The following is a 27507-nucleotide window of genomic DNA, read 5'->3' on the forward strand; positions in this document are numbered from 1 at the left end:
TAATTTATAAATTTTCAGTTTTATAAAAGTGTTTTCATTGATGTTCTTTATGATCACTTCAAAACCAAAAGTGCAGAATTGTTTTTAGAATAGGTCTCCATTTAAAAAAAAAAAAAAATAATTTGCCATGCAGTGATGGTTTTGTGGTATTATCAGTTTAGCAAATCTCTAACAGCTATCAAACCTAGAATATGCATAAAGTGAGGTTTCTAGGAAGATAAAGGTTTCTAACACAATTTCTAAATCAGATTTAAAGTTACTTAAATTAAATTTGAAAAGAAATATGTTTGTGAAGCAGAATGTAATGCAAGTAGAAAATAAGTTTCACAAGAAGTAGGTTTTACAATTAGCCTCCCAATACAAATGATGGCGCTATAGACACACGACTGAGATTTTTCCATCCCAAACATGCCAATTCAATTGATGTTGGGCAAATTCCAAACGGAAGTGAACATCCCTATGCCATACTCCCTTCGAATGGCAGAACCCTTGAAGTGGGCACTTTGGAGTGAGCAGGACACTTGCGTTGCGTGACATCATGTAACCGTTTGGAATGCACTTGGCGAAGGGAGCAATGACACACAACAATTTCACCACATTATTTTCACCTGGGATGTTCCCATGACAACGCAGCACGGTGTCCATCAGCTGAATTACTGTTCTTACGAGAGAAATGTCTTATTATTGCTGTTAACATAACTGTTGCAAATAAATATACATTTTATATATATAACTTTTCAAATGATGCGTCAGCCTATATCAAGTCAAGTCAAGTCAGGAATATTTGCTTTTCACAATACAGATTGTATCAAAGCAGCTTCACAGTATTAAATTAAAATAATAATAAAACGTCCATGTTTGGTACATCAATAGTATTATTCATTGATTAATTAAATTGAATATCCCCAACTGAGCAAGCCAAAGGCAACACATCTGTGTGTGAGTGTATTTCGCAGCTCTCAACTTTAAAACTTGTCGTCTAATCTTTGGACCCTGCAGTAGGCTACCTAACACTTTTCTTACCTATCAAACTTATTTCAACATAAGACACAAATGTGTTAAATATATCACGAACAACCAAAACAACTTGAATTGCTCTGTTTGTAAGATAACTCGAACTCTCCCGCCATCTAGCTTTAAAATGAATGAATGTATTTACTGGGTCACATGACCATAAATGATCAAATTACTTCCTTGAAGTGACCATCGCTGCACCCTTAGAAACGGCCTTGAAGGGCCCTTCGTGAAGGGATCCAGTATTTTTTTCTTTGTGATATTCTTTGCCAAACTAAAGTAAGTGATAACCTGCTGAATATTTACTGGGTCAAAACATATCAATGAATCGTCATGTCTATAAGACCCTCTATTCACATGTTGCCAACAAATGATAGCCTACACACAAGCGCGATTTATGTCCAGCCCTGACTTCTGTTTGGTTCACTTTTTAAATGATTGGCGCCTCTGAACAATATTTAAAGGGTAAGTTCACCTAAAATGAAAATTCTGTCATTAATTACTCACCCCCATGTCGTTCCAAACACGTTAAGACTTTAGATTATCTCCAGAACACAAATGAAGATCTTTCTGATGTTATCGGAGAGCTTTCTCACGCATTTCCGCTTGATGTGCAAGAACTGACTGAGGTTCATTCTCGTGTCGTGTTACGCAGCACGTTTGAGCTTCAGCAAGAACCACTAAGGTTGTTTGTTCTTGCATGTCAAGTCTTTTCGGTTGAGCTTCTATTTATGCTCGCTGATTAATGTTTATATGTGAATAAAAGCTTAAATCTGTTCATCATCTAAAGCGATCAAGTCTCTTCACAAAATTTGGACTAAACTGCTCAATTCATATGATTAGTTTTTCGATCTCTTTATTCACTTTTTGAAGCGTCAAAGTGGTAGTTGCGTAGCTGTCTGTGGAGGGACAAAAATCTCTCAGATATCATTGAACAAAAGTCTTACGGGTTTAGAATGACACGAGGGTGAGTAAATGATGACTGAATAAAACATGTTGGGTGAACTATCACTTTGTGCAAAACATCCGTCTAGCGAATATTTAAGACTGGACTTGGCCTTGGATGCCCGCCTAGTGAACAGACTTTTCTCGAAAAGGACTTTGTTGTTTACATTAAAAATACTATTAAAATGCAGCGCAGTGAACGCGTTTCCGTGTAAATGAGAACTGAGCTTTTTTTGCGTTTAATTTGACCGCTGTATTTTTTGATAGCCTTGTCACTACGCAGTGGAAATGCAAAAACGTTTGGAGGACCGATTTTGTCTTAAGTTTGTTTTATCAATCATGTATGGTGATATATTAGAAGGTTATTATGGTGGCTGGTGGTTAACTTAATCATCATGTGACCAACATAATGACCACCAGCCATTATGGCAGTCAAAAGTAACCTAATCACAACACAGCATGACATTACAATTATAGTTTGTAATTTATTCCTTCTCATTATACCTGACATAGGACTGTTTTCTTTGAAAGGAAGAATTGGGGACATCCAAGATCTACTGACCATTCCTTAATCATGTCGAGACGCCAGAGAGCAAAAAGTTCAAGAGATGAAAAGCTTCCGGATGAAACAGTCAGCTGGCTATAAAAGGTATTCTTGAAATGGACAGCAGGGGAATTTGACACCAGAAAATCATGAGATGAAGAGGCCAAATGCTGCCATTACATTCAGTTCCCAGGAGGAGCTAAATAAGAGCCTGGAAAGGTTTCTCTGACATTTTCAGCCTGAGGGACACCATTTGTTGTGGCTTCAGTGCAAGTACAAAACACAGCGGTTAATATTTGATGTGTGCAACCTCAGGCAACAAGATGGAGGAAGCGCACAAGGGAAACCACAAATGTCTCCTGACTAATTTAAATGTCAGCAACATAGAGATTTTTGATCTGGATCCTATTAATGAGAAATAATGTCTCGACTGAGAGAGAAAGAGAGTTACAAAATAAAGGCAATTGCTCTAGTCCTTTCTCAACACCTGCCATTACCTGAGACTGATCACTGCTTTTACCACATTTTTGGCAAGAGGATAAAATAGCCCAAAATTGCCTTCGACCGGGGCAAAGTGGAAATGGATTTTCACGTACAAGTTTAGTGTTGGGTGTGCCAAAAAAAGTGAATGGAATCTAATTGAGTCATGGAAGTTTGTCACTTTATAAGTTTGATATATAATATTTTATATTTAAATATTTAGATTCATTTATATTGAAATATACAATATAAATTAATACATTTCAAAAATATCAAATACATCAAGTATTTAAAATTCAAGTCTTTAGATTTATTTAGAACATTTGTTACCAAATAACGTATTTATGATGTTACATCTTTTTATTATGTTAACAATATCACTGATATCATTGATAGGGGGTGCCAACCTTCGCTGCACACTTAAATACAACTTTTTAATGGGTGCTTTCAGCTGGCGCACATCTCTGTCCAGTCCTCTTCACAAACTTTAATGGTCTTGTTTGGCCTCCAGCACAATAGATGACTCAAACTGTGACAAGCAAACCTTGTGGGCAATCACTTAGATAAGGAGACAACCTGTGTAGACCCACACCAGCGGGTAAATATTGATCCCATTTCCACCTAGCACTAATGATAGTCCACTGTCTTGCTGGGCAATTCAATGCCACTGGGAGAGAAGACCTGTTCCCTAGGCAGCTGCCCATCTGCACCACTGCACCGGTAGAGCTGCTCCCCTGTGCCTTGTTATCAATCTTTTTCAAAACATGCTTTCTTTCCCTCTCTCTCAGTTATTTCTTCTTGATGGTGTGAAGATCTGACATGTCAGCCCAGACTGTTTAACCTCTGTGAGCTTTGGTACACCAGCTGTTGAATCCAGGTTCCTGTGATCCATGGCTAACGCTTTGAAGGGAAAAAATTAGTTGCTCAGTTGCTCAGTGGAAAAAGAGTGAGGTGATTTGAGTTTTTTGTTACTAGACCACCTGTGAGCAAATAGTTAAATTGGAATATGCGACTACAAGGTTCCCAATACACATTCTACAACCATATCCAAATTAGCATGTATGCAGCTTGTTAAAATGAGTGATTTTTGAAAATATAAATCCTTTTTCAGTGGATTTTTTTTCAAAAAATGTTATTTTGGATCCTTTATATTGTATTGAAAGATACTTGAAAGTATATATATTTTTTAATCTGCAGATGAAAGAAAGTCATACAGGTTTGGAATGACATGAGGGTAGTAAATGATCATTTTTGGTGAACTATCCTTTTAAATTGGAGCACAATTTGAGGGTGTTATTTGCTATCTGTCCTGCAATTTTTGTAATGCGCTCTCCGCTCAGTTAGGTTGTACTGCAGGCCAGACCGGAGGCTCTAGCATTGAGGGTGTTCAGCTCGAGAATTTGTTCTGGCACATCAGAACAACTGAACCGCTTCAGGCAGGTTAATTTGCCCCCATTGTACTGTCATCTTTAGAAAGCGTCTTTATTCTTTTAGGATCACTGTCTTTTTTGATTTCCTCAGGTAGACTGAACCTTCCTTTATATTGAATGCAGCATGCTTTTACCAAGCAGAAGTAGAGAGCTTTCAGTGTGCTAATTCTCCCACTCAGACTATATACTGTTTAAAAAAACACATGACTCATGATGGAATCAATTTCATGGATTTAATTGATTTTATAATAAAATAAAAACGGGTTACTATAGTAGTTTAAGATCAGTCCTGCCTGAATAGTCCTTAATCAGGGTAGACACTATGTTTTCCAAAGTGAAAATTAAGCTGTGAGAGATGGATAATGGGTTGTATTGTAATGTAGTCTAATGTACTGTTATTGCCCTATGTAATGTTTAATTTTCACAACAGTTTTTTTCTCTCGAAAAGACAGATTTTCAATATTGCATCAGCTCAACAATTGATAGCTAAATTAAAAACTTTACAACCTTCTGAAGAGAGTAGACATGTCTATACTTCACAGGCTTGTTTTCATTCAAATGAATTATTGCTTCTACCTTATAAGGTCCAAACAAGGGCCGTTGCTGTTAAGGTCATCCTGATGTTGTGCAAGATCCCATCCCTCTTTCTCAATGCTTGATCAAAAAATTATCATGTTGTTATATTATGTTCTGGCTGATAAAAAAAAAAGTTCACAAAAAAAGTTGAAAACCATGAAATCAAAATGGACAATTCTTATTTTTTCTTATGTACTATTGCAAACGATTTTGTAAACGATTTATCTGTGCACACATCAATAGTTGTGCCTGCATAAACTTTAATTGAAAACCTTAACTTCCCCTCCCTCTCGGAGCGTCATCTCTTCTCTGATGACGTGTGGACTGGACAATCATTTATCCCCCCCAGCAAACTCTCAATCACATGAAATCAAAGTAATTGGCAAACGACAACAATCCAATCAATTACTCTTGGACAATCAATTCCTGATGTAGCTACCCTATTTTTTTTTCTAATTTGAGAAGCTGTGTTTTACTTGGATATACATCACAATAAAGAAGAAAATACTAACACAATTTCCCAACCTGGTCTCATGGGAAATACGTACCTCTGCACACTTTTTTTGCAGCGCCACAAATACGTACCACCCGGTACGTATTGCTACAGTTTTGAAACACAAACGTCCACTGGGGTCGCTAAAGAGAAGGACTATATGTGACTGCGATCGACAAGAGCAGAGGTAAGTTATGTACACTAGTATATCCTAAAACTGTGTTATTTTCGTGATAAATGTTCGTGATATGTGTTGTTTTACTGAATCATGTTTGCTGTAATGATAATTGTAGCGTTAGAGTCATGTGAGTGCTTATGACGTCGCCGGTAGGACAGGCGAATGCCTGGGTGATTTAGCTGAAGTTCATAAAGTTACATCCGCATACATCCTCAGAACCCCGGCAAAGTATGTTAGCGTTAGCCAGGTCATTTTTTTGTGATACGTTTTCTGTAGCCTAATAGTAAATGTGACGTTAAAATCATGTGAGCACTCTCGTTAACTTAACGTTACGTTACGTATCCTGTAGTATTTTTTGTAGTTCACTTTAGGTGGATAACGTTAGTGAGCTAACCCTGAACTGTCTGAACGATAACCTATATATTTGCAAATACACACTATCATCATAGCGCCAGATATGAGCGCATCCACATTTGCAAACAAATGCGAGATATTGCATTAGCCTACTTTCAATGTAGATGAGCTTAATCGGTGTCGTCTATATAGAACTACAGATCCCATGAAACTGTCGACCAATTAAGTACGTGTTGCCATAATACTGCGTGTACAAACGTGTATTTTTTTTATGCACAACATGGTGTTAATATTTTTTGTTTTTACAGTAAGAAACTACATTTCCGTGTAGCCAAATGTTTTACATTACCAAACAATTTTACATGTGCTTGCAGGTTCCAGTCATATATATAAAAAAAAATTTTTTTTTTTAGCCTATCATGAAAAATATGGAGGAGGAATTACACCGTGATCTTGATGAAATAATGGCTGATTTGGAGGAGATGCAGGTATTTTGTATAAAATTAAGTATGTAGCACGCATTCTGCATCAAGCAGTATTTCACTAATGTATGAAAAGAAAATGAATCATTGGAATTTGTTATTACCACGGTTTGTATTTTCTGCAACTTGATATTGATAAATGATATTCTTAATCATGTTATTGTTATACTTCTTAAAAATTAATATATTTCGGAGTCATTGTTCTACCTCTTATGTTTGAGTAATACAGAGTGAGGAAGCAGTCAAAACACCACCTAAAAAACAAAAAAGAAAGAAGATTGAACCTAAACTTAGGTGGAAAAAAAGAGACCAAGAAGGATACTTGGTCTATGAGAAGCGCAAACCAAAGAAAGGTATGGTTTGAGGTTTCAGACCCTTTGATTTTTCACTAAGTATTGTGTAAATCAAATATTTTTTTCCATTTACTTTACTCTAGACCGATCTGGAAATCCAGTTGCCTCAACCATTGCCTCTGCAAGTAACCCTCAAGAAGTTGAGCTCGGTAAGCAATTATTTTTGTTGATTTCATGTAGGAGTTTGTTCAACCAAATACTGTTTGCTAAAAAAATATTGCTTACCATTACATATCTTTGACATTTATACCCTGAAGTCCGTCTATACTAACAGACAGGTAATTTTGTAAAATACATTTTCATGTGAGCTGCTGTACAGTGGAAAAGAGTTCCCCTCTCTATTCCCTATAAGTAATCCCATTTCATGTTGATTTGCTTCTGTTCTGTTGTTTGAATGCATGATACTGCATTAAATTGTATAATTCTAGAAACTGCAAGCACATCTGAAGCCTCAACTTCTAAACAACATTTTGGAGATGTAGATGCCCAACAGATTATTGGTAAGTTTACCTTAAATGTTTTTAACCATCGGAACTGTATCACAGTCTTCACGAAGTCCCTCTGAATGAACAAAAGTGCCAACATTTTATGATTTTATGATCCGAGAGATTACTTGTTCAATGTTTTGCAATTTCCGTTTCATGCGACTTTGTCACAGTTACTTACTAACTGAAAAATGCAAAGAAAGGGAGTGTGATAAATTTAATGCATTTTACCAAAAATAATATGACCAATTTTTAGCTTGAGTATTATAATGTGATATGTAATTTAAAAAGACTACAAAATCACACTGAAATTAACATGTTTTCATGATTAAGACTAAATACATGGTAAAGCAGAACATTTTTAAGCTGGTTGGTTTAAGATTTGACCAGCTAAAAAGTGCCCAAGCAGGGTAATGTTCAGTACAATGTACAGTTGGCATATTTTATTGGGACAGCAAAGACACATAATCTTACAATGGTTTAAGTTGTTGAAGAATCAACGGGTCATACGGTATGCCTATTACAGTATGTATTGGTTACACTTTATTTTGAGGTGTCTTTGTTACACCGTAATAACATTTAAGTGAGTAACTACACTGTAAAAAAAAAATTACATCCCCAAGTCAAAATTTTCTAGACGACTGAATTTTCTAGACTATTATTGCAACAATTAATTCAATTTATTTTACAGATTTTCACTTGGGCCAATTTAAAAATGTAGATGTGACCAGTCACTAGAATATTTTGACTTGGAGAGGTTACATTTTTTTTTTACAGTGTAGTGTTAGGATTAGGGTTTGGTTTAGGGTTATTGCATGTATGAATAATTTCCTGTTTTTACTATAGTAAGTACTTGTAATGTAATAATTACATTGTAAAATAAAGTGTACATATGTATGATTTTTAACATATTGGATGTTACAACAGCCACTAGCTTGGAGAACTAAAAGGGTGAAGCTAAGAAAATTGTTTTTTTGATTTATCATTGACCCAAACGTCAAAAAATAATGGCGACATCAGTTAAAGGCTAGTAAATTGTTCTGATCCCCCTGGAGTGTTTCACAGTTTGGATGGGGAAAAACATAATTAGGGCAATCAGCTGTGGTGAAGAGTCATGTAGGTTTGAATTAGATCATTTTGCAGTTTAGTCTTTATGAGGGTCCGTGACAGTCTGAAGCAGTAGGTGTCACGGGGCGACAGTGTAAAATGTGGTCCATCGCATCCAAACCCGAAAGGTCTCCACCGCGACAGATATGAACTAGCAATAAAGACGTATTCCTCTGGCAGTGGGAGCGCTGATTCGATTTGTCCAGCGGATCAGTGAAGCATCTGCCCTGCAGGTCTTGACTCTACCTGCCCCACACAGCACATCTGTGATGATTGTGATATCTCAACGCAGTGCTCGCATTACCCTGCTTGAGTCTACTTCTGATGAATAGCAAACATTTGCTTCAGCCAGATGAGATTGTGCTCTGGTATTACCTTATAAATGCCTCTCAATACTCAATATATTCTTCTTTTTTTTTTTACATTTGATGCAGTTTTTTTCTGGACTCTTTGATAAATAGAAAGATCAAAAGAACATTGAATTTTTTTTTCATTGAAATTGAATTTTTTTGTTACAAAAAGTCTTACTGACCCCTTATTTTTAAGATAGATTATATATGTAAGGGATAATGTATAGCGAGGCGGTTGTTATAGCGAATACAACCCCGACAGGCTGATTAGGACCCGACGCGAAGCGGAGGGGTCCACCTCTCTCTACATTATCCCGCTTACATGGCTACCTACCAAATAAATAAATAATTTGACACAAAATATTGATTTAAAAAGGAGTTTATTGATTTAAAAACGATTGTATTGCTTCTGCTAAAGAACACCATGTCCATGGCAACGCTCTGTTTTTCATGGCAATGGTGTGTTATACTTACAGTAGCAGCGGTCTGTTATCAAGAAATACCAAACCGCATTCTACATTAGAATTCAACCAAGCCATGTAATAAACACTAGTAGTGTATATATAATCTATTTTAAAAATAAGGAAATATTGTCATTTTTATTTTGATAAATTAATGTTCAAATCTGAACATGGCATTTTGAACCAACTAAAGAAATCAAGCATTTGTATAATTGGACTTTTGACTCAAAACATAGTTATTGGCATAAAGCTCTTATTATATAAAGCTCTAACTAGCCCCGGTCTTTAGTATATAACTACTGCAAGCTTTCATAATCAAACCTATTTTTATGAGCTTTTGATTGCACAACACTATCAATATAGATAATATTGATAAACACAATAATATAAGAGATAGTGAAGAAAATCCTCACAGCAGATCAACACACCACTGCTTAATAAGTACATTTTAACATGATTTTATCCACTTTATTTTATTTACAATAAACTTGATTGACGTTCCTTTGCAGTGTTGAGAGCAATCAAGGGCACTGGAAAAACACTTCTCAAAAATAAAACAAAACACAGTGCACACCGAAGCCTTCAAATAGGGCAATCAAACAACAAACAACCCAATCTGAGAAGAACAAGAGAAAAATGTATAATAGGATGTCTGCCCCTTTAGAGGTTAAGAGGGAGAGAGACCATTACAATCTTAGTTAGTCAAGCCTAAAAAAGGGTAATCTTGTTGCTTAAAGCTAATTTTTTTAAATAAGACACTTGCCCTGGTTACTAGTGCGTCCCAAAAATAAAAGCATCCCTTTGGTTCTTTGCTGGTCACCAAACCCTGTAAAAGACTAGACTAATTCATAGAAAACATAAAAAGCATAAAAAGCCTTTAAAAAGAAACAAGTCTCAAAGGACCAAAACATCAAACTTTAATCTGGATGAGGGCTCAAGGGAACTAGAACAACAGCTCCAAACAGCAGTCCAAATTTATCATTGCATCACATTTGTCAGAATCTGAATGAAAACATTATGAGCATAATAAATTACCTCAACAATAATGGGAGATCACAAGGAATTTGATGCAGCTGGTATGATTTGTAACTCAGCAAGGTTGACGTGCAGCAAGCTATTACGTTCTTTTTTGTGACTGAAGAAAATATTTTCCTCTAAGAATGTCTATGTCTCTTATAAAGCATGGTGTAGTTGATCAATTTAATATTCCTGGACTGAATAATGCTTTTTAGCCAGCTTACGCAAAGTCATTTGTTTTGTTTAACTTAAGGCCCAGCCTTGTCATTTTGCCAAGATAAATAGCTGTAATTAAAATGTTGCCGTAGGCATGTTTATGCTGGAGGCAGGATAGTTTTGGCTCAATAGAAGTTAAATGTAAGTTGTTGTTGCAGGTGTCATCATTTACTCCCCCCTTCAGGGAATAGTGCACAATTGTATCAATATATCAAAAAAAGAGCAAACACTCCTATTGATATTAGACTAGAGCAGTACTAAGCACCCGCACTGCCTCGTAAGAATATACTGAAAAGAACTGTAGTTTAAAGAACAATGTCATGTTCTGTGTAAATGATGTGTATCAAAACCTTTGTCTTTACAGCAGCATTTTAACACCGTTTAATAGCTTAAGTAAACTATTTGTAAGTCTCTATCTCTAAAGATGCCAAAGGACATGTTTTTTATGATTACGTGAGCCCACCCCATGCATGTATTGAATAAGAAGAGATAAAAATAACCTCCCATACACAATTGGCTTTGGAATGTTAGTCTCTTTTTGAACACAATGATAACAGATGACATTTTGTTAAAAGAAGTAAACACAATTTACTTTGTGTTTTTGTGTAAAAACAAAAAAAAAGTAAATCTAAATGTATACAGATGATTTTTCTGTTAGAATAACTTTGTCATTGGATGAATTTAATCAGGGGAAAAAGTAAGTTCAATTGGCCAGAATTTTACTATATGCTTGTGAGGGAATGCCACTTTAAAAACTTTTAAGATAAATAATAATTTCAGTTAATTTAGTATTCAAGTGTACAATTATTTGTATAATTTTATGTATAACAAAGAACCATCTCCAAAACTGCGGTTTTCTATCATGCCACCCATTTTAAAGAAATTTGAATTTTAGAATTTAAATTTCTTTGTACAATTTTTGTAACATTTTACTGTGTTAGTCCACTTGTTCACAACATCACACATTAAAGTCCACTTGAAGCTTGATAATGGTTATCCACTTGGTAATTATGAGATCAGATCTGTCGTTTTTACATAAATAAAACATAGAACCTTCGTTTATCAAGATGTCAAGGCATCAAAAGAGCCCTTAATTTAAGAATCACCCATTAACCTTATTTACATTACCAATCCTTGAATAACATCTTACCTCCATCTGCAGACACTATTTTTAGTAGTCATAATCTGCTTGTCTGAAATGTTGTCCGAGGTCAATATAGTGATTTATAGGCAGTCCAGACAGGAATCCTTTCGAAATGGACTCTAATACGGAAACCATCTGATTCCATCTCACCTGAACAGCAAACAAGGCAATAAAAATTGACAGTCTAGTAGTATTAAGAGAGTTTAATGTTTGGTCTGACTGTGGCGAATCTCTGTAATCCTGACGAAGCCCTTTAAAGCCCTTACAAACATGTCTCGTGGGACTTACACCAGTTTCTTGTCCTTGGAAAAACACCAGTTGACTATCAAACCGAATGCTGCAGTTTGATCTAATTCAGTCACACTAGGAAGACATTTCAAAGACACAAAGGTCTTCATGTTGCTTATTATAATATTTTAAATAGCACTTGAGCTTGTATACATTTGTATACATGTTTGTGTAAAGATTAGTGTCTGAATGTTCGTTTTTTATGTTTTGGTTTTTGCTGTTGGTATAGGACCAAGCTTTCCTATCTTGGCTGTAGACTTTGGCAGCCACGGTACATTATAAAAGTAGCCACAAAAACAAGCGTGGGTATCTGCAGGTTAGACTAATGCGCTTGACGAAAGGTTGGGGTGTGCCGAGAGGTGTTTATCATTGGTCGTGAAAGCTGCCTGTCAGGGTGTGCGGTTAGGGTGTAGTTTCTGTTTAGGGGGTGGTAATTCACCCTTACTCCGAGCTGCAACTACCCCTGTCTCCCAAAAAATTCAACCCGCAGCTCCATAATTTGTCCTGTGACTAGATTTCCTAAATAGACCGCAACACTAGAAATGCTGCCTGTCTAGAACATGCACCAAATAGCGGAGTGATACAGTGAACAGTCCTAGTACTGATACTGGTTAAGTGCGTGTGTGCGTGTGCGTGTGTGTGTGTGTGTGTGTGTGTGAATAATTTTACAATTTAGTTATTTTAAAATGTAAATGTTTAAAAGCTAATCCTACACCAATTTTTACACTGAGTTTGGATATTTTTACAATTTTAAATAACATTATTTTATTTTTTTTAGAAGCCATTATGTCGGTGTCACATGATTCTTCAGAAATTATTTCACCTACATTTATTTTGTATACACGTGTAAAAATGAGTGTCTGAATTCTTACAGCCTTTTTTTCTCTTTTGGGTATAGGGCCAAGCTTTCATATTTTGGCAGTAGACTCAAGCCATATGTTTTCTTCTATCGACAGATACAGCAGCTGTGTAGTCGGCCTGGAAGATCATCATCCATCAAATCTAGAGTTGGTTTGTGTTTTGCCAATTTATTGTGTCAATAACCGGATTTCATTGCAGTCTCTAGATTTAGATTCAAAGATTGTTGATTTAACTTAGTAAGATTACTTTTGTGGTTTCATCTATCACAATTGTAACCATAAATATTTTACAATATGACATACTTTTTTTTTTTCCAAATGCCCTTTTACCAATTAATGTGGCACACATATATTTCTATTCTGACCAGGCATTCTTTAAAGTACAAAGTAAAGAATTAAAAAACTTAATTTCTCATTCTGTCATTTCTTAATGTACTTTTGTGACTACTTGTGCTCAACAGATGTTTTTTTAATTATGCATGAAATTAAGGCTCCTGAATTTCATGTGTTCTCACCCAGCTTTATATTCAGAGATGATCTTGATTTATGTTTTTTTTTTATCTCATTGTATCTTCAGAACACATGGCTCGACAAACATTTCCATATGCTTATCTTCTCCTCCTCATCAGAGATAGCAGATTGTAAAATTAAGACGTGACAGATATTTATTTAATCCCCATATGCAGGAAAGATCACTGTCAATCTTCTGTGTTAGCCTTTTCCCCTTGCATATATCAAATGCACTCTACAACAAGGGACAATGAGTCAGATTTCCTCTGTCATGATTTGCTGTTGATGTAAGATTTGCTACTGCTGTGACGGCAAGCAGAGATGCAGAAAAGATGATTGCGTTATAAAAGCATTTGGCTTAAGGTTATTTAATCAAAACCAGCCATATAAAAAGGGTTCAGCTTTTCTGCCCTTTCTTCTCATCATCCTCTCATTATATTCCCAATAATTTCTGCTTCTACAGTGGCCTTAACCATAATCCCGCTTTAGCAACAACAAACTAACAGATCAGGTCTGCTTCACTGCTCATGATTTTGCTTTTAAGCGGTTGTTTCTTGTATACATTGTGCTTACTAGAGCGTCCACAGGGAGCTCCTTAAGCGTCACTAGTTTCACATGGCGTCAAAAATGGCATATGGCCTCTCTTTACAGCTCCACATGCCCTCATTTGATCCGCTGCTGTGTTCAGAAAGACAGAGTTTAAATTAAACAGGGTTGCTACAGAGTTAATTAAAGTGGGGAATTGGGAAAATGTATTGTATTTTTGGAGAGAAAAAAAAAAAAAAAAACTATTTTCTTGGTTTTAAAAGAAATATAAAAAACTGGTCAGCACAGGGAGAAGGTTGCTGCTTGAAGAGGTGTTAGTGAATCCAGCAGGGGGTTCACAATGTGGTCTGTGTGGGTCCTAATGCTCCAGTATAATGATGGGGACACTACTGTCAAAAAGCACCATCCTTCGGATGAGACGTTAAACCAAGTGAGTCACACAATGACTCTGTGGTTGTAAAAAAAATCCCAGGATGTCCTTCAAAAAGAGTATGTCTTTCAAAAAAGAGTAGGGGTGTAATCCTGACCAAACTTGCCTCCCAATCATCCCCATATATACAGTAATACTTTGACTTCATCACTCTGTCTCCTCTTTGTCACAGACTGGTTGGATAGACTACACTACGACAAAGATGAAAGTCAAAGTCTTTAATTAGTATTCCACAATGAGTAAAGAAGTTAAAGACAGGCAAAGTAACAACCATCAAACAAGACTGGACAACTAGGAGCAGAACTAACTTAAACACAAGACAAAAACAAGGTAATCAATCACACTGCTGAACAGAATGATGAATCAAATAAGCTAAGGTGACAAACTAGTGGTGGGAAATAGGCAAACATATAATCGTGACTCTCTCCACCAGTTAGCTGGTGTGTGTGGTGGGTGTTCTGGCACAATGTGGATGCTGCACATTGGTGGTGGTTGAGGAGATTCCATATGTAAAGCGCTTTGAGTGCGGAAAAAAAGAGTCTGATTCCCAAGCTCTTCTTTTTACTGAATCAAAAACAGGCTGTGCAAACAGAGCAGTCCGATTCCTTACCGAATGGCTCTGAGCCGTTCTTTTCGTTGAATTAAAAACTTGCTGTGCACCTGGAGTCTGATTAGTTGAGTTATTTTAGTGGACATTTATATTTGGACAAATATTACTTAAATCACTGTAGTTACTGTTGTTCATATGACAACTTGGTTCTACAGATACACATTATAAGTTTTGTTAGTAGGTCTAGGAATGTAACATTTTAAAAAAATATCTACCTTTTTTTAGTAGGCCTATTGTTGTTTAATATAATAGTTAAGGCTAATTAATTGATTTCATTTATACCTCTGAAAACAATATATTTTTTAATTGTAATTATCAGATCATTTGGCATTGAAATTGCATTTATTTTGTTCCAAATATTTGTTCCTTAAAAGTGCTAGAAGAATTGGTAAGGAATAGGAATCATTATGAAGAATCAGAAGAACTGGAGCTCTTCATTCATTAGCTATTGACAGGTTCAACTAATGTTGGCTACAAAGTGTCCAGTACTTTCTTATTTTTAAACAGAATGTGTTTTAAAATTGAAAGCACTTATTTTTGTAAAATGTCTTTAAAGTGTGCCTTTTTATTTTATTTTTTATAAATGCAACCTGGTTTGATATTTTGTTACATATTACAAATACTTTTTTTTGTCCAAATGGGGGTCACAATACATTTTCAGTATGTCACAGTGTTTGCTTTATTTGTGCACTTGATACGTTTTTCAGGTTTGCAAAAAGTTTGAGTCTATATTTAGATATTCTGGAACTCATTGACATACATAAAATCTCAGTAGTGTAGTAGTGGCCAGTGAGTGGAGAGTTGAACTTGCGTTCATGGTTCAGTGCAGCGTTTGCAGGGACGGCTCTTTGAGGCTGGGGGATGGTTATGAACTCATGAGTGTGCTATTGAACAGGCCACAGGTGTTAAGGTTGCATGAGGCCTTCAGGGCTTCGGTTGGAGCTGTCAGCTTCGATCACGTTCTCTAATCGAGATATAATGTTACAACCCCTGCACCAGAGGGCTGACATTAAAACTAGAGTTACCTCAGTTGTGGTCACCTCAACAGAGAGTTCAGAAGACACCGGTGTCCTTACGGCCTTCAGTTTACTGAGCTGCTTTTTCTTCATAAACCCAATATAGCATAGTAAAGACCTCAAAGTACTTTACGCGAAATAGAAGAATGAACTGGTGTGACATTTCGAACAAAATCAGTCCAAAGCGAAGTTTGTTTTGATTTTGTTTCTGGAGTTTGTAACAGCTTACTAGAGCGAACTCTCTGAAAAGGTTGTCTGGTATACACCTTAGAACTACTGTACCATTTGTCCGTGGCGATTTTTAATGTGTGGCTCTGGCTTTTCTGTTCAGTTCATCCCCGAGGTCAGACGTGAGTAAAAAGATGAACACACTGGAGAGCTGCTTTATAGTAGAGATTGAAATTGTAATTCTAATTGAAAACAACACTGGCCATGTTTTTCGTGTTTAATACAGTAAAGCTGCTTGCTTTAAAGCAATATATTGTATAAAGTGCTATATGAATAAACATGATGTGACTTAATTGGAGTGGCAAATTGCAGAGCTGGTGGAACCATGTCCATGTCATTATGATCAGATGCTTTCTTAACTGCTGTTTTCTCACATCTGCCATTTTTGTTGTGTTTATTTTGTTATTGAAAGAAAGCGCGCAGCACATTTTTACATATCCATCTAAACGTCGCTCTCAGCAGTGTCATGAAGTATGCTTATAGTATACCGTATGCAGCAATACCTTTAAAGGTATTTCAAACTTCCTTTTTATGAGCGAAGAATATAAAATAACTTTGTCAGGAGTATATCGGGGCCTTTAATGCACTGTGAAAAGAAAAAGAAAAAAAGATGTTTCAACTTAAAAAAGTAATTGTACATACTGCCTTAAATGTTTAAGTTTAGTCAACTTGAAATGTGAAGTTGTACAAAGTGACAACTTGGATATTTCGGTTGACTTAACTTAAAATTTTAAGGCAGCATGAACATTTACTTTTTTAAGTTGAAACATCCATTTTTTTTTTTTTACATTGTGCTGATTTGTATGAATCATTGGTCAGTGTTGGTACTGTTTGTCAAATGGTTGCAAGAGCAGCAAATACCAGTAAAACAATACCTTCTTATTACCTATGCAATACCATATCCAACCTAACGCAATAAAGCAACCCGGAAAACTGCCTCGAATCAAAACATGGACCGGGACATTGCTTTGTATCTACTGAGCCAGTTTTTATATTATCATATTATTTGAGTCACTTGGGCTGCAGGTGAGCAGGTGAATGATGATGAATCGCTGGTAATATGGGGTCAGTCAGTGTGATTGTGGTCTCACTTCCTCTTCATAACATGTTCTGCCATTGGCGCTTGGAGTGACTGTTCACTCATCCTGCCATTGCTCAGATTTCACCGGTGGTCTTCTGCCAGATAATTGTTCTCATAGAAACACACTTGTGCCAGTTGCTATTGCAGTAAAGCGCAAAAATCCAACAACACAAATTCCTCGTCATTACCACATTTGGTCATACAGGTCTCATAATGACGCAACTTCTCTCTCCACTTCCTGCCACATGACAAATTTTATCAGAAGATTTTTTTTTGCAAAGAATATAAATAAGTGACTTCACAGATTCAAACTGGCTTCTAAGATGATTAATATGAACTGAATGAGGACCAGAACAGCAAGTAATGCAGAAGACACAAACACGTCCATTTCCTGTAAAAGTATCACAGTTCACAGGCTATTTTCAAGGCCTCAGTATTTGCATTATTTTCTTAACCTCTTTTTTTACCACCATTTCGACGGATTAGATTAGAATTGATTATCATTTTGCTTTCAACCAGATGTTTATGTCATTTTTGTTCACCTGAGATCTTTGCAAGAAATCCACGGTTGCCAAGCCAGAAGGCTGCGTGACTGACAGTGTGCGTCTGCAGGGTGTGTTATGACGCAGAGTCTGCGAACCCCCTACACATGTTCTCCTACTCCCTCAACCGCAGGTGTGACGGCTGGATCCAGCACAGAAAATCTTCTTTTTCCAAATTCTTCTCCTTTTCCCTTTTCAAAGAGGCTCTGCTGCTGCATATGAATATTATATTGTTTTGTAACATAAAATACATATATTTTCATTGTGTTCAGCTGCTTGATTTCTATGTCATTTTAAAGAGGACCTTTTAAGCTGTTTTACATTTTCAACTTATTTTAGTGAATAATGTTGCTGTTTGAGCATTAAAAAGGTCTGCAAAGGTACAAAGTCTGTCCTAAGGGGATTATTGTCTATATCAGTAAGCACTGTTTCTGAACTCCCTTAAATTCCTCAACTGTAGTCTTGAGTTTTCTTTCAGGAACGTACATGTCACAATATCGCTCATTAAAGGTGGGGTATGTGATTTGCAAAACGGCTGGCAGATTTTGAAAATACACAACTCAAATGGTCCTACCTTCTTTCCTTTGACTCCACCCATTCAAAGAACATGGACATGGAGGGGGGGATGGTACGACCGATTGATTGACGCACTTACTGTCCAATGATTCTAGGTGGTCTTGGAAATGATTGGCTGGAGTTTTTCGAGTCCTGCCTGTTCCACAGATGATTAAATTGCTTAATTTTTATTTCAGTGCTTCTAACTCAGTGGCTGTAAGTGGGTTAGGAATAGGATTTTAAGTGATTTTGAAAAAATGGCCAAAAAAGAGAATTACATACCCCACCTTTAACAATTAACAATTCGCATTTGCAAAGACAAAAGGGACGAGGCCTGATTAAGTTGCGTTAAAAGTGTGACGAAACTGTTAAGGGAAACATTTCCGAAACACGCTCAAAGCAGTTGACCAAGCACGCCACACTGGTACAGCTGCACAACTGACCAATCAGAGCACTTTGTGCTTGCTAGGAGGAGGGGCTTCATAGAGACAGGAACTGAGCAGAGCGTTACTGACGGACTGGGAAAAGTGGTGCTGCAAAAATGTAAAATGTATAACAACAATTTTTAAAAGCTATTCTAGTAGACCCCAAAAACATTATTACTCCTGTTGAGAAATAATAGGACAAATTTAACTTGCCATAACTTGTCTGAGAGGGTTCCTACCTGCTTTATAGGTGTTTGAATCCTATAAAATTCCCCAATAAATCTAAAGGACATTTGGGATTTGTGTAAATGGCAAGCAGACAGTTTGTCATAGTTTTTGTTGTGCTAATAAAAGGCTATTGGATTATGTGACACAACCCTGAGAGGCGGACAGTGAAATAAACAGGCACAGACTGAGTCACAGCTCCCTCTGTAACACCTTTGTCAGTTTAACATACAATGATATTTGTATGTGGTATTAAGTCAGAGAATGTATTTGCTTTTGTATCATAAACTGATGAGTCTTATTCAGAGAGGGAAATCACACTTTTTAAAGTTGAATGTCTGTTAACGCCCAGGAAATTGTATAAACCACAGCTTTAAGCTGAAACCATGCTGATGATACCGTATAATAATCCAAGCATGGATGGGATGTCACAGTGCCCAGTTTGTTTTCTATTTTGCGAAATGAGTGTAATCACATGCAAATCTATAGTAATGTGTGTATTACAAATGCTGTTATATTTCCTCCACCTTTAATGTTTTTATAATATTTCCAATGCCATACAATGGAAAATCATACATCAAGTGTAATGATTTTTCTTTTGGACGGGTGAGCCATGGGTTTATCTAAGTCTGTCTCTCAGCCTGTTAGCTTTGACCTAACATTACCATGTCAAAAGAATTTATGACATGTGCTTGTGTGTATTTTTCCAAATAGTCTTTTCCAAGAAATTTCCAAAATGCCATTCATTTCTTTTCAAAGTCACTCACACTGTTAAAAGTAATGTAGTTTTTCTTGTGTAAACTATTGTACTTGTTTTGATTTAATGATGCTAACACCACGAAACATAACAGTGTTCCAGCCAATAACCGACAAGAAGGATTTGGGGGTGGGGTTTGGGGGGTTAGTGCGCGGATGAGGAGGAGGGAGGGTCTAGCTATAGCCTCCGTTTGTTTGACAATAGTTCGAACGTCAACAAGAAGTGACGTCACCCAGGATCGCTTAGAGAACCTTTAATGTCCTGCCGCAACATGTCAGTCTGGTTGAGTCTTTTCTTTTTCAGCCATTCTGTTGTAGATTTGCTGTTGTGTTTGGGATCATTGTCCAGTTGCATGACCCAATTTCAGCCAAACTTTAGCTGTCGGACAGATGACTTCACATTTGACTCTGGAATACTTTGATATACAGAGGAATTCATTATTGACTCAATAACTGCAATGTGCCCAGGTCATGTGCCTGTAAAACAAGCCCAAATCATCACTTCACCATTGTGCTTCACAGTTAATATTTTTGTGCTGATATGCTGCTTGGTTTTCGCCCATATTTGCACTGTGCATTATGGCCAAACATCTCCACGTTGGTCTCGTCTGTCCAAAAGATATTGTTACAAAAGTCTTGAGGTTTGTTCAGATGCAACTTTTCAAACCTAAGTCGTGCTGTCATGTTTATTTTAGAGAGACGAGGCTTTCCAATGACACAGTGTAATATGTCAAGTGTTGTTGTTCCTCTGTGTTCGTATTTACCTAATTTTAAGACCAGCTAAAGAACAGATGATTTTTTTATTATGTCCTGAACCCTGATACGTAAAACCATAGAATTCAATCGGGTGTCCGTTCTTTTTCACATGAATAATACATATTGGATTTAGAAAATATTTGACATAGAGTACTGTATATTCAGAGCCTCCACTAATTCAGAGCCTGATGGGATACAGTATGTGACATACTGCCATCACAACATGCAAATGCTTTTAAATACAATTTGTACCTGCATGGCTTTTTTAGTCAGATTGTTTGATATGCCATGGCACTATCTTTTAACTACAGATGTGAAATGTTGAAAGATGACATTATTCTCCTCACAAGGCTAGAAATGGGTTAGCATTTCGATCGTCTGTTGCACTTGTAAATGTAATAATGTCACTTGCATTCATTAAAGTATTGTGTGACATTTTAAAATGTTAGACTGTTTAAACACTGATGCTGAATTTTTAAAGTTAATTCTTTGACGTCTGGCCACGCCTGTTAATTTTATCTCTGAAAACTTTTATTGTTTGTTTTATGTTTTTTTTTTTTTTTAAAGAAATGTATTTTTCTTCATTTTATTTAGCCTTTTGTTACTTATTTTGTTACTTATCTTACTTAGGATAAGCATAGTGTACACAGGAAATGATGGGGAAAATGATGAGGCAACGTTGAGCTTAACAACTCAACATGTCAAAGCACTTTCTTTTGAGTAATAATGTACATTTATTATGAAATATCATTATTGAAGGCCTCTCTGCAACAAATCCATCCATAATTTGTGTAAAAAAAAAAGAAGCTAAGACTATACAAATACAAACACACATTTGTATCTAAAGAAGAACTTGAACTCTTCATGAAACCCAACCCTTGCTATCCAGCGTAGACTCAGGCTTCTGTGTGGGTGACTCCTCTTGAGTCAGTGTGAGTTTTTTTGGGTGAGTGGGTGGGGGTCTCAGAGTTTGTGCATCAGTCCGAGTGACTAGATCGCACCTCAAGGGGGCTGAACAAGCCTTCAAACTGCGATTGATGTGGAGCTTATGAACAACAGCACCTAGCTGAGGAGGAGCAGTTAGCATGAGCAAGCCCCATTGACGTGTCCATGCTGTGATAGGACGACTATGATGCTTAGGGGTGGGGGCCTCCCTGTGAGGGCTCATGTACAGCCCGCGTCAGCCACCCCACGACTAAATCCAGTATCGTGATTCGTGACGTATAGTGCATGAGCCAGCAACAACTTGAAAGGACTTCAAGAAGTCATCACTGCCTGTTGTCACAATGAGTCAGATATTAGTTGACCTTTTTGATGCAAGACAATGAAGTTAATGACACATGTAGAGTTGAACTATTTGGATTATGACTTTATGTTTATTGTGTGGAACAAATGGATACATTCTCATGGAGAAAAGCTAAAATGTGACTTTCCACAGACTGTTTTTTTTTACATATTTTAGTTCTGGTATGGAGCACCACAAAATATATTCACCATTCTATTAAACTTTACTAGTTATATTCTTTAAATGACAAATTAATTGGAACATAATGTACTTCAAAATATAGTTGTTAGTTTTATAATTACTGCAATTAGTTTATACAAGACAAAGAAAGTAAAGAATGAGTTTTGAGAATGAGCTTTATAATGAGTTAATCAGAAATAATCATATGAAATTGCTTAAAATGTATAATACCTATAAGATTATGTTACTGATTACAATTTCATGAGTGCAATTTATAATCAGTACCAGATTACACAGTAATCTACTCGACGCTGCCCACATCCATATGAAGTCAGTGATCAGTTTATATTTTTCTGCATATCTTTAAGTCATTTAAATGTCATTTGAGTCTCATATTAATCATGCCTTTGTTTTTTTGTTTTGTTTTTTTAATCATTCTTTTGCCACGTATTGTAACGAAACCACAAGTAAAGACATAATTGAATTACCACAAAGCTCTCAGTGGGAGTATTAACTACCTGCAACATAATCAGTCTGTTGGGAACAAGTTTTATTATTTAAGCCTCAAGGGATCCTGCAAATATACGCACAGAAATCAGATGCAGTAGCTTATTACAGACCCAGACGCTTTCATTTCTTTACCCATATCCTCTTACTGATTTAATTTAGACCTTATGCAAATGTGTCACATCTTCTATAAAAATCACAGATTTTCCTGTTCCAACCGATATCTAGCCTACATTATTCTTTATTAGGCTACTCTTTATCTGCGTGGAATTTGAGACGCAGCTGCAAATATGACGCAAATTAAGTATGCTATTTAAGCAAAATCATTTTTTTTTTTTTTTTACATTTTTCCAAAACTTTTCAGTTTTTGAACAGTTTTCATTTATCCAAGCTTCCAACCGCTATAAACAATCTTGTTGAACTATGAAGTATTACACAATAACCTTGCAAAAGGAAGAACAACAGTTCCAGGTGTTTTAATACAAACAAATATTTTTTTTATAGCCTATATGGTTTCAACATGGGTTGCATGTTTATGTAATGGTAAACAATATTTAAAAAGTTTAAGAAAAAATGTTGGGTACATTTTTTGGCAAATAGACTTCAGAGGTCGATTCCGTCAGAGGTGGTAACCATAGCAACAGTGGGTAGCTCGAGAGAGTTCCATTACGGTCCGATAGGGATGATAGCCTATGACAAGTTTATTTGGCTATTACTTAGTTTATTATGTTAACATCTTATATTTTACGTTTAGCTGACGTAGTCACGCGATTTGACAAACTGCGTTGCACGAGTCCTCTACAGATTGCGCCACGGAAATACTTTAGTAGGCCTACATTTAATAATTTATTAGACTTTAAATTAGTTTTAAATACACCGAATTTTTTTTTAAATAGGCGAAGTATTGACAATCAGAGAGAGAGAGAGAGAGAGAGAGAGAGAGAGAGAGAGAGAGAGAGAGAGTCTGAGTTATTTAGTTGATGAGATGAGACGCATTGATTGTTCGATTAGTCGTGTTTGTGTTTTGATTGGTCGGTGCAAACTTGATTATGGAAGTACACTTGACAGACACGTGTTGCTACATCTCCTCATAAAGAATACATATTTAACAAGAAACTTTAATGAAAAAAATCATGAAAGCTTCAAGAATGTCATAGATGTAAATTTTAACTTACGTCTCATATTCAATAAATCTGATCTGCAACTGAACATCAGCAATGATCTTGATGAAAATGTCCCGTGAGTTGTATTACGAATGTATTTATGATTGACGTGTGTGATGTGGAGTTGGGGGCGGGCAGCGCTACTGTCATTTCCACCGCCCGGCTCGTGTTTACGCAAGGCGCAGCACTGTATATAAAGCACTTGAGGTGCAGGCAGGACAGATCCGTGAGTGTAACTTCTTATTGCTGAGAGACCTCGCAAAGATTCGGGAGACGCAAAAAGAACATTGGAACAAGAAACTTCAGGGTTCCAGTCCAGAGAAATAACTGTACCTAAACTCTTTAACTGCTGAAAGTAAGTTTTTATTGTGATTATCGTTCTGCATGTGGAGGCGCCAAATAAGAAGTTACGTAACTAAATTTGAATAATTGAAGTGATGTGGGAAATCTAGGCATTATTGTTTTCATCAATGTTAAATTCATTCTGAGTTTGCCATGCCAGATACAAGATATATTTTCAGTATGTCATTTTTGTTAGTACGAGCACCTTCAGCACCATGGACAGCAGACACAAACAATAAAGTCCAAGTTCATTCATAGCCTACTACTTTTAATTAGCCTATCCGCTAGGAAAAAGGCGCGATAGACTAGATTAACAGCACAATTTTTTTTTATCTATCATAATTATTTCATCGTTTCACAAAAGTGTATCGTACGCAAACTGAAGTGATTCATTGCTTTATGCAGTTCAAACCGTCTTGATCTCAGTTGTTTTTGTTTTTTAACTTTCGATTGATTCAAATGATAATTCTGACAAATAATTCTGAATTTCGTAAGTTTTTGCAATCGTGTTGACTGCAGTGTAGCGTGCACATGCAGATACTATCATGCAAATCTGAATTTTACACAACTATATATGCATATCAAAAACCGATTTACGCTTTCCCACCTGTTGTCGCTCCCTCACTTAGATCCATTCAGACGTTTTATAAAACGCAGTCCACGCGTGCACTGGTTTATTGCAAGGAAATAAAAGGCGAGTTGTATTTTTCAGATGGCTGTCATGCTGAAGCCCTGGACCGTCATCGCTACTCTCCTCTTCTGCGTGCTCCTGTGTCTCGGGACGCTTGTGGACGCCTATCCGCCCAAACCAGAGAATCCTGGAGACGACGCTGCTCCGGAGGAACTCGCCAAATATTACACCGCGCTGAGACACTACATCAACCTCATCACGAGACAACGGTGAGAAACACACGCGGTGTGTCATACAAACACCTGTAGCTTTTATGTTTACTTTAAATGTTCTTATTATCACCTGACCAGATGACCATGATAAAAAAAAGAATCATTTCCCGTTAGTGTCAGTGCACCGTCTCCCATTAATATATCAGGACAAATGACTAAGTTCTGCAATAGGATTCTGAAATTGCATTATGGTCCACTTTTCAGTAGCCAAAGGCTCTTCATAACAAATCAGAGTGATAAAACCCAACAGATGCACCTCGAAGAAGCCTCCAAGATTGAATAGGGTTCTCATCTGTCATAGATTGATGTTTCTCTGCAGCCCTGTCCTATAGATGACTACATGTATTTACATATTTATAGTCTAACAGGCCTTTGACATTTAGGACTAGAGCAACACATTCCAATAAAGACATTTACAGTAAATGATTTTCTCTCCCCACAATACACCTTTATTCCAGGGCCTCATAAAGAATCTAAAGTGTTGCCTGTATAAGAGGTCAAAATGAAAATATATGATGCCTATCTGAGATAGAACAAACAGACGTGAGGGTTAAGCAGCTAAACCATGAGTATGTCACAGTCCTGACTACATTATATGAATGTTGGCCACTTCACAAAGTATTGCCGATGTCCGTAATAGGGAGCAGGTGGGATTCTGTAGAGCGCATGTTTCAGAAATAGCTATAATATTAGTTTAGTCTCAGACTCATTGATGTTGCTTGTAGGCATCTATTGAGGAGGAATCTGAGCATGAAATTGCTTTTTTATTCGAGTGCCAAACCAATGCCTTTTTAGCTTGTTTTCTGCATAGGACTATTCATCTTGAAGATGTTGTTCTGAGAGAAATAATACTCAATTGTCTCAGGTCAATATTCAAACTATCTGCTCCATTTCCACTAAATGTTCTCTAAAACTGACATGCGTGTTTTTCATCTGTGAGATAAATGTCAGAGTCTTCTAGGTGACATGTCTCAAGCACATTCAGCTTTCAAGCAGTCAAAAAAACATTTAACTGCTAAATTAGATTCGTAACTTCTGGGGTGACAAGACAGTTTGTATTTATATCAGTGATTGGTGTCTGACAGATAAAGTGGGCTGACTAGTTCTTTTCACTTTCTGACACTTTCACACACCACACTGAGCTCACTGTGTGAGCAATTTGAGATCATTATTTCAGTACTGAAATGTTCCCAGCTAAGATACACGGATGGAATGAAGTAATGAGGGAATAAATTGTCATATTTCTTACATGCAGGTATGGGAAAAGGTCCACTTCGGAAGATGTGATGGCAGAGCTGCTGTTCGGGGACGATACGGAGCACAAACAGAGATCAAGGTGGGAGTCTTTTTTTTACTTTAGCTGCAATTTTAATGTTAATTGCTAATGGGCTCGTTAGTATACATACAACAATAACGCAGATAAACAAAAGTTTCCTGATTTATATGGTATTCTAAAGGTATTTGGGGCGAAAGCAGTTTTTTTTATTGATTAAATCCTCGAGGAACTCACTCACACAAAGGGTGATAGGTTGTGTGTTAATGCGGGAAGGAGGACAACTCATGAATTTTTCACACCTGTTGAGGAATATTAAGGGGACAGATGGATCCCTGGCTTTCTTTCTCTCTGTCCGTCGCCGTCAGGAAGGGAGTGGGTTAGGGAACATGACGCACAGTGAATATTTGAGAGGCCTTGACATTTAACAGCCCTTATTAGGCCTCAAAATAAAAAGTCACACTGTGCTAGCTAATTGAAAACTGTAATAGACTGACAGAAATTGTAGCATTGATTAGAAGGTGGAAATATTTAAAGGTGAAATACTGCAGTGTAAACATTCGGAATAGGGAATAAGCTATATTGATGAATGAATATTGACATATTTACATGTGTCTCTTTCAGATATGATGACTCTTATATGTGGTGAAGTTCAGTGACCGCATGTGGACTGTCCTGAGCTTAGCCCACCTGTGCCTGCCACAGAAAACCTCCAGACAATTAAATGAGAACATCAGACAACCTCATCCACCTCTTTATTATACATCATCTCTTTTTTCTTTGGTGCGCACAGAACAAATCTCATTAACAACTGTACATAATATATTATAATAGGAACTATCAATGGAAGTTTATATGTGTATACTTCATTGTGTCAATCAGAAATTATGCTTTTTCGTTTGTACCATGTAAATTATTCTATGTGATTAAAAGTTTATTGGATGAATCTGGCTATTCATTTTGCTCTGGTGGTTTTTGAAAAGGCTGTACCATATGACGTAAAGACAAATAACAAGTAAGGTTAATTTTTAAGTCATTATTATTATTTAATATAATATAGTCAGATCGTAGTAGGCTACATTTTCAAAATACATAGTTGTTCTCTTTATAAGGTTATATTTAAATGACCAGCAGATGTCCCTCCTGTAACATAAAATAAAACTCTTTTAGATTCCACACGTCAATAACATTTAGGCAAAATACCATAATTGTATTAAAAAATGTTTTTACCACAAGTCATTGCTAACATCTCATTCTACAAAAACAACTGCTCAAACAATTTTTGAACAGCAAAATGTATATGAATGACAGATAACACTTAGGGTCACTATGTTTGATAATATTTATTTAATGACGTTTTTTAAACACATTTAGCAGAAGAAATGTTCGCTGTTGAA

At 36.5% G+C, this 27507-nt stretch overlaps 2 protein-coding genes across 9 annotated transcripts; both read left to right on the forward strand.

Moving 5' to 3' along the window:
• The first annotated feature begins 1167 nt into the window (after positions 1-1167).
• Positions 1168-27062, forward strand: pyya (peptide YYa). Of its 5 annotated transcripts, none has more exons than XM_079620415.1 (5): positions 1168-1293; positions 2491-2608; positions 24647-24834; positions 26093-26173; positions 26735-27062. In XM_079620415.1, exons 3-5 carry the CDS (start codon positions 24647-24649, stop codon positions 26757-26759), a joined length of 294 nt encoding a protein of 97 aa, XP_079476541.1. In that variant the 5' UTR covers positions 1168-1293; positions 2491-2608; the 3' UTR covers positions 26760-27062. The 5 variants fall into 5 exon arrangements, with proteins under 5 accessions (XP_079476541.1, XP_079476540.1, XP_079476542.1 ...); XM_079620414.1 differs by having other exon boundaries at positions 2473-2608; positions 26735-27054; XM_079620416.1 differs by lacking the exons at positions 1168-1293; positions 2491-2608 and adding an exon at positions 23571-23668 and having other exon boundaries at positions 26735-27016.
• Positions 5580-14584, forward strand: LOC307003372 (uncharacterized protein). 4 transcript variants are annotated; one of them, XM_079621703.1, is made up of 7 exons: positions 6285-6321; positions 6428-6502; positions 6726-6849; positions 6933-6998; positions 7278-7349; positions 12874-12928; positions 14436-14584. In XM_079621703.1, exons 1-6 carry the CDS (start codon positions 6286-6288, stop codon positions 12888-12890), a joined length of 390 nt encoding a protein of 129 aa, XP_079477829.1. In that variant the 5' UTR covers position 6285; the 3' UTR covers positions 12891-12928; positions 14436-14584. The 4 variants fall into 4 exon arrangements, with proteins under 4 accessions (XP_079477830.1, XP_079477827.1, XP_079477829.1 ...); XM_079621704.1 differs by lacking the exons at positions 6285-6321; positions 14436-14584 and adding an exon at positions 5580-5669 and having other exon boundaries at positions 6389-6502; positions 12874-13281; XM_079621701.1 differs by lacking the exons at positions 6285-6321; positions 14436-14584 and adding an exon at positions 5580-5669 and having other exon boundaries at positions 6389-6502; positions 12816-13280.
• Positions 27063-27507: the final 445 nt, after the last annotated feature.

The sequence above is a fragment of the Phoxinus phoxinus genome (assembly GCF_949152265.1).
Source record: "Phoxinus phoxinus genome assembly, chromosome: 1".
In the NCBI taxonomy this organism is placed as follows: Eukaryota; Metazoa; Chordata; class Actinopteri; order Cypriniformes; family Leuciscidae; genus Phoxinus; species Phoxinus phoxinus.